The sequence below is a fragment of the Lygodium microphyllum genome, chromosome 28 (genome assembly GCF_053477565.2).
Source record: "Lygodium microphyllum isolate KBCC chromosome 28, Lygodium_microphyllum_v1.1.10, whole genome shotgun sequence".
NCBI classification, from domain to species: domain Eukaryota; kingdom Viridiplantae; phylum Streptophyta; class Polypodiopsida; order Schizaeales; family Lygodiaceae; genus Lygodium; species Lygodium microphyllum.
In genome coordinates, this window is record NC_141162.1 from 102,229,323 (window position 1) to 102,241,029 (window position 11,707).

The following is an 11,707-nucleotide window of genomic DNA, read 5'->3' on the forward strand; positions in this document are numbered from 1 at the left end:
TTGTTAGTGGCAAAACTGACGCAACCTTGAGCTTGAATCTTGACCGAGGAGTTGTTTCCTACACGGACCCGCCCGGTTGTAGGGGCTCGGGTACAGAAAATGTCCTCTATAGGAGTCATGTGATGTGTAGCTCCACTGTCCACAATCCAAACTGGAGCTGAAGTGCTTGGCTGTGACGAGTGGGCCTCTGCAGTAACCTCGTCGGGAGGCAACTCACAGATGTGGACGAGACTTGCATCTGATGTCTCTATGGAGACGATATGGGCCTTTACAGACCAGTTAGACAAGCCCTCTAGAGTTGAAAACGTTGTCGACTAAGATGACTGTGCAGTGGTAGTGTGAGTTTGACCTTTAAACTGCCCTTTGCCATCACCCTGTCTCCCCTATTGGGGGTTTCTTGACTAAGGGGCGGGGGTTTGAGACTTAGGTTTTGGTGCTATGCCTCGTGCCTTTGATCGACACTCGTCGTCAAAATGGCCAGCCTTTTGACAATGTTGACAATACCTATTCTTTTTAGGTACATTCTGCCACCCAGGTTTGAGTTGTGACTGGGAGTTTCCTTGAGAATCCCCAGATTGATTTAGCTTTTGAGTTTGATTTTGATTTTGAGTGGAGGTTTGGTTTGGTTTGCCCTTCCCTTGTTGCCCTTTCTGAGAATGAGCAAGAAGAGCCCTCTCTAAAGAGGAATTCATATGAAAGTGATCGAACAATTGTGCGTAACGCAACAGCTGATACTCAAATTCATAGAATGTAGGCATGGTAGGCTTTGAAACTATTTCTTCCACAAAATTGAAGTATTTCTTGGGGAGTTTATTTAGGAACAATGTGACCTGATCGTTAGAGGACTTGGGAGTCCTCGTAGTGGAGAATTCAGCGAGGAGACGCCGATACTCAGCCAACTTGACTTTCAAGTCATCCCGGTCAGTGATTTTGAAAAGCTGAAGCTCATGGTCATGATTAATACGATGGGCCCTATCTCGAGCCGCATAGCGGTTAGTCAAGTGTGCCCATCGCTCTGACGCTAAGTCAAAATGCTGAAGCTGAGAATGAAACTCAGGCAATAAGCCCTGTATCAACTCGACAATAGCGGAGGCATTCCTAGTCTTCCATGAGCGGACGACCTCGTATGGAACAAATGCGGGATCGGGTTGGGATTCCAACCCCATAGGTTCTGTGAATCAAGGACATGTCATCAAATTCGATGAAGTAGTAAAGTTTGACCCGTTAAAACGAGTCTTGTTATTAAATGCATTCTTGACAGAAGATGAGCTAGAACCATGAGGTGTCGGGTGGGTGGAGTAAGATGATGGTGGGAATGATGGTGGAGGTGAGAGTGTCTGATAAGAGTAAGGAGGGAGAAGAGGTGGGTAGGTAGAAGTAGGCTGAGTGTCCAATGAGTACCGATTGATGCAGAGGCACTGGAACATGAATGTTTCCATAAGGTGCCGGTGTAGGTGGAGGCACTGGGACACAGTAGCCTTGTCCAAAGTAAGGTTGGGACATAGCATTATGACCAGAAGGTCCACTAGGCAATGCCATGGAGGCAAACTGTGGAGGCAACTGATTCACACTCGGGAGAGACTGAGTGGGATACCCAGGCTGCAATCCGAAAGTGTGTATGAGGTAGGTGGAACACCACTCGGCTGAGGGAAGGATGAGGTCCTAAAGGGTGTGCCTATGTTTCCATAACCCCCCGGTGTGATGTGCAGTGCGACATGAGGTGTCTGAAATGGAAATGTAAATGGTGTAAATGGAAGTGGTGAAGCAGCGAAAGGATGTGTTGGGATGGGTGGGTTTTGAAAGTGAGGTGTATGAGGTGCAGATTCTTTTTGTTCATTTTTATCATTTAAAGACTGAAAATGAAACTATGAAGATGATGATACACCGTGTAATGAAGTGAAAGGAACACCAAATCCATTCTGATTATGTGAAGTAGACGGAAAAGAAGGAAGGACTGAAGAAGAGTTACTTACCTTTTTCTTATAATCCCCGCGACGTGTGTTAATATACAAGAATTGGTCCTCTAGAGGACCTTTTCCGTAGTCAACAGACTGGACTCTTTCTTCCACATGATCTCTACTAGTATATTGTAAAACAGAAGAGACAAAAGAAGAAGGCACAAAAGATGAATCAAAAGTATCTTGCACCGGAGAGGACGGAAGAGTTTGAAAAAATGAAACATACTCCGGATCTTGCTCTCCAAGAGGGGGGCCCATCCCTGATGGAGGTCTCGACGGCCGTGCAACATCATCAGACTTACGCGCAACATCTGAAGAGTGAAATCTATGCATACCTTCATTTAGAAACTTTTCTTGAAGGGTAATCCTTCGGTCGAGCTTCTCAATCTTCTTTTGTTGATAGGCTATGATCAGTTTATATTCCTCAGAGGTCAGCTTGCCTATCTTTTCTTCCATGTACTCGGATGTTTCTCCCGCCATGTCGGAACTTTGTGGAGTAAGCTGATCGGCCCACTTTTGCTCGGTTCTCGGCATAGGCTAATCTGGAGGCTGAATCGGTGTTGATGTGTTCGAAGTCATTTGAACCTACTGTTCTTGCTTCTTGCAAACGCAACGAATAAATGAAATGATATGAATACTAATAATACGATGCTCATGCAACAAACACCCTATGCAGTGAATGAATACTGAACCTCGAACTCTTGTATCTCTAGGATCAGGGAAGGGGTAATGAGCTGGAGAGTGTGTCATACTCTGAACGGATCCCGAATCGTAGCAAGGCAGCCTCCGGATGTCGAACACCAGCAAACACAGTAGTGAGAAGCTGGATCTGATGCAAACAACAGTGAGGAGAGAGAAATACTAAAAACGGAGCCTGTAGGAGAGAGAAAGACTAAAAACGCAGGTAGGACAGCTTGCAGGAGAGAGAAAGAGTGAAAACGCAGGCAGGACAGCCTACAGGAGAGAGAAAGATGCAGCAATTGCAGACAGGAGAGAGAAAACTGTCAGGGCGGCAACTGGATCCTGCAAATGCAGCAATTTGCTGGCGTGGCAGGCTGTACAATAGCAGTGCAGATGAACAGCAGTCAGTTGCCAGGCAGAAACAGCAGTAATCAGCGTGTGGAGGGTTGGAAACAGGCGCTAGACCGTAGGGAACAGTGATGGACAGCAAGGGCTAAGATGTCCTTCATGACCGGGGTGTGGGCAGCAAGTTGGTAACACCTGAAACCTGCAAAAACGAGATTGTGAAAGAGTGGAGGGCTGGCTGTTAATTTATAGAAAATTAGGGTTCTAGATCCTCTCCCACTTAAATTTCTCGATCCGCTTCCCGTTTTAGGGTTTTGGCTAAAATGAGCCTAAAATAAGCATGTTTTGGGGCTGTTTAAGTAGCTAAGTGCATTTCTTAGCACAACACCTTGTCATCAAGCTTCCCACGAAGCTCTTTCGGAACATGTGCATAGGCTATGCAACCAAACACCCGAAAGTAGTCTACTTTGGGTTTCTTGCCATGCCAAGCTTCTAACGGTGTGATCATCTTCAGTGTCTTAGTGGGTGTACGATTCAACACATGATTTGCACACTGAAGGCTTTCTAGCCAAAATTTATGAGGTACCCCTTGCTTTTTAGCATACAACGAGTCATCTCCATAAGAGTCCGATTCTTCCTTTCAACAACACCATTTTGCTAAAGAGTCATTCTATTAGTGCCTTGATGTAATGCCATGATCAAGCAAATGTCTCAAAAGCACGAGACATGTATTTCCCCCCCTCTATCTGTGCGAAGTGTCTACACTTTTAAGTCAGTTTCAGCTTCAAGCTTTGCAACAAGATGTTTGAAATGCATGAACACATCCGAGTTTGCCTTCAGCCCATAAACCCATGTATACCAAGAGTAGTCATCAATAAATGTAACAAAGTACTAATGACCTCCAAGTGCACGTGTCCTCATGGGACCACAAATATCAGAGTGAATAAGCTGCATTTTTTGGACAGTACGCACTGCACCATCCTTTTTTAAGGCAAACCTATGCATCTTGCCCAAAATAGCTCATGTGTCCATCGCAGGCATGCCATAGCTTCACATTTTGCATAGCGAGCGAAAGAGTAGTGATTGCGAAGCATCATGAGACTTTTTTTTTTTTTTGCAAATAAAATGTGGCTGATTATATTACTCAAAGAAACTGATTACAACGGAGTGCTCATGCTCAACAGACTAGCTGGAGCTGTTGCAGAAACACAAATACATCATGAATACAAGCCTCTCAGGGCGGTCTGGGGCGAATGGGGGCAAGAAGCCATGGAGGGGGGGGGGGGAATATCGCCATCTGGGGCTACATGCATGTATCACGAAAAACAGGTCCTGGCCACCCCAGGTATGCATGAAGTGACCACGGAGCTCCTGACGAGCCTTGGACTCGCCCTGCACCTGATCCCAACGGCCGCAGAGGGAGTGGATGATGGAGGTTGAGAGCTCAGCTAGGGTCGCCTGTACTGAAAGTCTCTCTCTGCCGAAAGTCTCTTGACACTGCGCCTTCCAGATATGCCATCCAATAAGACTCCCTATGATCTCCCATACTTCAGAGCCATCATGAGACTGTCTGTCATATGTATCCAACAAAAATACACCCTTATGCAGGGTGTTGGACAGCCTAAGTGCATAATCCATCTCTCTGTCTCTAACAATGCATTTGTCATCCTCAAAGATTACCCAAAAGCCATGCTTATTAAAAGCAGAGATTGACAACAAGTTCTTTGTAATGCTAGGTATAAACAAGACATCTAGAAGCATACTCTCTTTCATTGCCCAAAGGGTGGTACTATGCATGCTAATAAAAAATTACAACTCGTGTATAGTGATGTTTGTTAGCCCATGCATGTCAAATCTATCAAAGGATACTTGTACTTTCTTACCTTCATTGATGACATGACTCACCATTATTGGGTATATGCTTTGAAGCACAAATTTGAAGTGTTTGCATGCTTTAAAATATTCTTGGCCTTGGCTGAGAATGGTAGTGGATGCAACTTGATTACACTACGTACTGATTGAGGGGGGAAATATATGTCTTGGGAGTTCAACTCCTTGGGTGAAAGGGACATTATTCATCATTGTGCTACATCTTACACACCTTAACAAAAGGGTATGGCTGAAAGAAAAAATCTCACTTTCATCAAAATGGCATATTGTATGCTGTCACACAATAAGTTGTTCTCAAAGTTTTGTCTTGATGCTATCAGGTGTGCAGTGTATGGTTCTAATCACAACCCAACTAAAGCATTGGTTGAATGTATGCCTTATGAGGTTTGGAATGGTGGGAAACTAGTGGTGTCACATATTTGTATCTTTGGTTGTTTGGCATGCTCTGGTGCCGCAGCCATGAAGACATAAATTGGAAGACAAGGCTGTTAAATGCATCTTTATTGGTTATAGTACAGAAAGTAAAGGTTACCATTTATACCAACCCTCCAACAAGATTTTTGTTAATAGAGATGTGTTATTCGTTGAACATGCTAGTTAGCCCTTCATGAACTACAAAAATTAGCCCAAAGTAGGGCCTATGGACATGTTTGACAATCTGTTGCCTTCATTTCAGTAAAGTGCACATGATTTTGGTCAATTTTAGCAACCTTTTAGGGCTTACAGCAAAATCAACAGCAAACACATACTGAATAGGAACCTGATTTTTAGCCCATTGATCAAGGCTTTGTTGATCATTAAGTGGTTGATGAGGGGGATGCTATTTGGGAAGCTAATACAGTCCCCAAATGGCTGATAGATACATGACGAGACAACAAACATGCCATTTCTCTTCCTGGTAGAACTAGATCTGCCATTTGCCATGCATAAGGAGACTTGGTTACGCAAGCACTTGTAGCTACTGCATGCAACAAAGAACATGTTTCTCTACATGATGCTTTACAAACTGAACATTGGATGGCAGCCATGCAATCAGAGTTAAACTCTAATGAAAAAAATGGCACATGGGAGTTATGTGACTTGCCTGTTCGCAAGCGTGCTATAGGCACTAGGTGGGTTTACAAATTAGAAGGCAGATTTGATGGTAGCATTGATCGCTACAAGGCACGTCTTGTTGCCAAAGGGTATACCCAATAGGATGGGATTGACCATTCGTAGTGCCCTTGCTTTGGCTGCTCATTATGATTGGGATGTGTGTCAGTTGGATGTAAAGAGTGCTTTTTTGAATGATGATCTTCATGAGGAGGTTAATGTCACTCAACCTCTTGGCTTTGTTCAGAAATGGCTAGAAAGCAAAGTGTGTTGTTTGCATAAGGCTCCCTATGGTTTAAAGTAGGTACCTAGGGCATGGTATGAGGAGATATGTGCATACTTGATTGCTCTTGGCTTCAGCAATCCACACAGTGAGAGCACACTTTATGTTTGCAAAGATGGGGATAGCTTCTCGATTCTCATTCTTTATGTGAATGATATGCTATTGATTGGACCTCATGAGACAAATATTTCAGCTTGAAAATCTGAATTGTAGCATGCTTTTGATGTGAGAGATCTTGGCCACTTACACTAATTTCGTGGCAAACAATTTACTGCAGTTGAGGGGGGTAATTATTTTGTAGTAGTCTAAGTACATTGGGTAGCTCCTTGAGCATTTTAAGATGCAAGATTGCAAGCCTATCTCTATTCTTGTTGAGACAGGCCACATGTTTATAGTTGAGGATGCAGGAGAAGCTTTTGATGCTTTTCTTTATCAGTAGGATGTTAGCTATTTATTGTACTTGTGTGTAATATACGGCTGGATATTCAGTTTGAGTCTCTCAGCACGCTGGATATTCAGTTTGGGTCTCTCAGCACGCTTTATGCACAGCCTCGATAAATACTACACATTGGCAAGCAGTTAAATGTGTCTTTCATTATTTCAAAGGCACTCACACATTGGGTCTTTTTTATCGTGAAGGCACTACTCTTTGCTTGCATGCATTTACAGACAATGATTGGGCTGGTTGTTTTGACATGAGGGTGTTCACTATGGCAATTGTTTCATGCTTGGTGATTCATGCATTTTTTGGCTGAGCAAGAAGCAGTCTATAGTGGCCACATTTCTTGGCTGAGCAAGAAGCAGTCTATAGTGGCCACATCTTGTTGTGAAGCTGAGTGCATGGCAGCATTACAGTTACATTGGAATGTGTATGGCTCAAATGCTTTTTGGTCAATCCTAGTGTGGGACAGTAATCATCCACTCCTATTTGCACTAATAGTCAAAGTGCCATGGCAGTTGCAAGGAATCCAATTTTTCATGCTCGCACTAAGCACATTGAGGTGCATTATCATTATGTCAGAGAGAGGCTCCATGTAGGCGAGATTGACTTGATTTATGTTACTACATAGGATAACTTGGTAGATGTGTCTACAAAAGCTCTCTCTAGAGAAAAGTTCGAAGCTTTTTCCAATGCTCTTGGCTTGATATTGTTTGGGGATTGATTTCAATATTCCTTGTATATGTTCGCGTCCTTCATTGGAGGGGGGTTTGTTACACTTTTCGTGTTCCTCGTAGGTTCTGGTGTGAACGCTCCCTTATCTCACAGGCACTTTTTACCTTCTAGTTGGAGAAGGGCTTTTTCCCCGTGTGAACACTTGTCAGTGGGGTGTGGTACTTAGTATCTTAGGGATCGTACTTTTATACATTGTCACATAGTGGACGTGACATTCCAACCCTCTTCTCTCTTGCTATTCACTTGTTCATTGTAAGTGTGTGTGAGTGTGCGCGTGTTGCTAAACCCTAACCGAACAAGCCAAAGGAATAATCTCCATTTCACAAGGATGAATGGTCTGATCAGGTGTATGTAGGCTGCAAAAGTATGACAAACTTTTTGGCACTAAGAAGTAATGCTTCTGTCCAAGATTTGTGTTGAGATTCGACTCTAGAACCAAGAAAGCTAAGCCTCACTTTGCTAGCCTGCAACAAATGAAGCAAACACACAAAAATGGGTGGGGACCTCTCCTACAGGCTGGTAATAGCAGAATTGATCTGAAACTGGTCTCCCTGTACGCCATGATGTAGAAGTTATCCATCAATAGCGACGGTCCACAAGTAAAACAAACTCCTCAAACCTAAAACATTGGGTCTTGCAAGCTGAGGTCTTTAAAAAAGTGTTCAATTATGACTGTGAACAAGATAGTCACAAAAAGGGAATCAAGCTGCTCCTGTTACACATGCCTCCAACCACCCTATGGTAGAGCCTATACTACTAGAATCATGCTCCTCTAAGAAGTAGGCACAATTCTCTTGTAGATAACCGTATCATTATCTTGTGATGCCTGATCCTCTTAAAATCCTCTGAAGTTCATCAACCTCTATCATAGATAAACTCCATCACTCGTAAGAGTCTAGAGGCCACATCTGGAAACCCGTCCTCAGTATCATGATGCAGCTGATCATTTGCCCAAACCATCCACTAATGCCTTATGATGGACCTCCTCCAACTGGTAAAATGCTGAATACCAAGAAGCCCCCTATGAATCATCACATTGCTCTAGCAATAGCCCCTGCTCTCCAATTGCAATTGAAGGCTGTGTGTCACATGCATTGTCAAGATTGTTGATAAGGAGGTAAAGGAGAGCAAAGGAGGTAATTGGTTAGATGAAGACGACACACTCTTCGGCTCATCTCTGCCCCAACCCATTCTGAGAGACCGGAGTTCAAGGTTTTGTATTCACTCTAGCATTGTGTGTTGACTGCAGTGAGCATTGCATTCATTCATTATTCATCCTTTAGTGTTCATGTCTCTGATTAAATCTTCACCTTTGTGTTCTTCCATTGTCACTTTTGAGTGTTTTTGTACTAATTGTACTTCATACTTGGAGCAATTTTCCTTTTCATATTTATGCCTTCTCTTTAGGACTGGCTTGGAGTATGAGCTGATCACCAATCATGACTGGACAAGACATCGTTGAATTTGGCATATTAAGTTGCTGATTTTGTTATGGTTCAAAAGTTGTCTTTGAAAGCAGATGCTTGGAAATTTTGGTTTTTAAAAGAATATTCTATGCTGTAGATTTTGGGATTAAACATATGTATTATGGTTGTGAAGAAAAGAGAGACACAATTTAGTGTGAAATGTGAGCTGAATATGAAGGCAACAACCTTGTGTAATTTGAGTTATGTGTTGTGATGATGCAATGCTGTGTTGGCATAATCCTAAGGAGTATTTCTAGAAAGTGTGGATGATTGTGTGTATTATGGATTGAATGAGAATAGTAAGCATCAGTAATCTAAGGGTCTTGTGTATTATGGGGGAACAATCCTGCACTCTTTAGTGGGTAGGGGAGAGAGTGCATTGGTTAGTGTACACTATTGTGCTATATGTTAGATAAATACCGAGTGTGTTGCACCATGTGCTCTTGTATGTCTGGTGGCTTACTAATTTTGGGCTGAAGTCCCTTTGCCTAGCTATTCGTTTGTGTAGATCACTCCATCTACAGTGGATGCAAAAATTGTAGTTGATTCTATTATTATGTATAACGTAAACCATGAACTACATTGAACGAGCTTGTTTGATGTAGATAGAAGAGGTTATTAGTCAGGCACAGTCTACGAAAGGAGCTTTAGCTTCTCAGCGGGGCATATTTGTAGATATACAAGGGAAAGTAAAGCACCTTGCTGACCAGTTTCCAGTTATTGGTGGTGTACTGGGTAAGAAAGGCATACTGATGTTCACATTTGGTTACATCGGTTGCTGATATCTTTCTGACCTTATCTCTTACTGAACCCTGCAGGAGCTATAAAGAGGAAACGCTCAAAAGACACAATCATCTTGTCAGCTGTTATTGCTGCATGCACTCTTTTTCTTATCATTTATTGGCTATCAAAGTGACATGTGGAACCGGCTGGATCCTTGCTGACATCTTGATTGGATATTCCATAGCAGACATATCTTCCTGAGAAAAAATTAACATGTATATCTTACTGGCTTGCAGTACGTAAAGAGCAGTCCACTTCTCTGGCAACACCTGCTTTTTGTTTGCTGATGCAGGATTTGTACTCAGATTGGAGAATAAAGAAAAGGGAATGCAGCTTACCACAGTGGCATGAAGCTTGACGAGGCTAATTACATTCTCAAGTATGGATCTCAGGAGGTTGAACTTCTGTGTGAATGCTGGTCAATGATACTTTTCTGGAATCTGTGAATCAGAGTCCATGGGAAGGCGACAAGTTTTAGAAGGGAAGGAGATGACACAATATGGCTGGAGTATGCAGGGCAATGCTTGAATTGTCTCTGACATTATTACAGATGGCATCATCTTCTTGGTGAAGCCTGGCTTTGAATCAGATAGAATAGAGAGAGACAATACAGATCTGTCAAATAGCCCTAGGGCCTAAGGTTTATTTATAAGTGTTACAATCTTCATGGGTTCTAAATCTCTGCAGTCTTATCTCTGAACAAAGTAGCCAATAGACACTTATGGCTAGAGTTTCTCTGTTGATCTGTGTAACCTCAAGTAGAGCTAGAAAAAACTGCTTCCTATTTGGGCATTCCACGTGGTATTGGACCCTTAAGCTAGAGTATACTATTAGATCCCTTGTTGTTGGTGCCATTTTCCTTGACTCTGTTCCTTGTTGCCTTGGCTGTCTTGACCTTGGAATATTATCCTTCCACGATCTCACTGACCCCTCAATTTTAATGGAGGAGAGCACACTGAAAATATTAATGATAATGCTCGAGACAATAGTCATGAAGATAGTTAAGCCAACTGTGGTGGAAGAATTAGACTTATGAAGGTGAAGATAGAAGTCTAAGGTGCAAAATCAGGTGGTAATGGTAGCTTGATTAGATGGATAAATAAAGCTATACCTTATAAGGTAAAGGTGATGAAGAAGTGAGGATTGTCAGTTGTGCAATGGGATGAGGATGATGACAGCTGACGTAGGGAAGAGGACAAAAGGATGAAGAGGACAATGGCAAGCAGCTGGACAAGGTAGCAGGTGGAGTTGCTTTTAAGCCTTTTGTATTAAGGAAGGTTTTGTTGTTTTTTTTTTTGTGGGGGGTGCGGGGGGCGGGCGCAGGACATCACATTTTCATTACATGGTAGAGGATTGTATTCCTTGAGATTGTGCATGTTTGAAAGTTCAGTGGAAAGGAACATTTGTAGAGGGTAACAACATATTGGAGGGAACTTGTGTAAGTTTTGATGTGATGTGTTTTCCATTAAAATGTATGTTACTTGTCTATTAATTGACATGTGGACATTCTTCAAAATGTCCTAGGTCACGATCATTGCAAGGGTCAATGCCATAGGGGATGGGTTTGGACGATGTGAACAAAGACCCAAATGTCAAATGTGGATGTGGTCCATAGACTTGACCTTGAAAAAGAATGTATGCGAGTTGATCATAAGCAATGTTTTATGATTGAGTAACAATGGCTTGTCACATGTAGTTTGATTCAAGGTACATAAAAAATTGCAAGAGATTGACGGATAGTGATATTAATAACAAGCACAAAGTTTAAACTTAAATTTTTGTAGGCAAAAGCTTGGAAGGTAGTGAGGCCCAAAAGAAAGGTAATGTTTATTTTAATGTGTTTTGTAATTTGCACGTCCTATTAACAAATACAATACCAGACAAAACACAATGACAAAGCTCTCTGTTTTTTTCAACGAATATTTGAATGAGCTAATGGTATGACATGGGTAGGAAAGGGTACGTTTCCATGGGTTCACGAGGCAAGGGAAACTTGAAATGTGATTTGATGTTTTATGGACAAAATGGCGGGATA

General features: G+C 42.4%; 1 protein-coding gene across 1 annotated transcript in view; it reads left to right on the top strand.

The window, feature by feature from the left end:
• Positions 1 to 11,297, top strand: part of LOC148011812 (Golgi SNAP receptor complex member 1-2-like) — a 56,983-nt gene extending 45,686 nt beyond the window's left edge. The window contains exons 5-6 of the mRNA XM_087670956.1: positions 9,495 to 9,624; positions 9,708 to 11,297. Of these exons, the coding sequence (XP_087527082.1) occupies positions 9,495 to 9,624; positions 9,708 to 9,805 (228 nt within the window). The 3' untranslated portion in view covers positions 9,806 to 11,297. The remainder of the gene's footprint in view (positions 1 to 9,494; positions 9,625 to 9,707) is intronic.
• Positions 11,298 to 11,707: the final 410 nt, after the last annotated feature.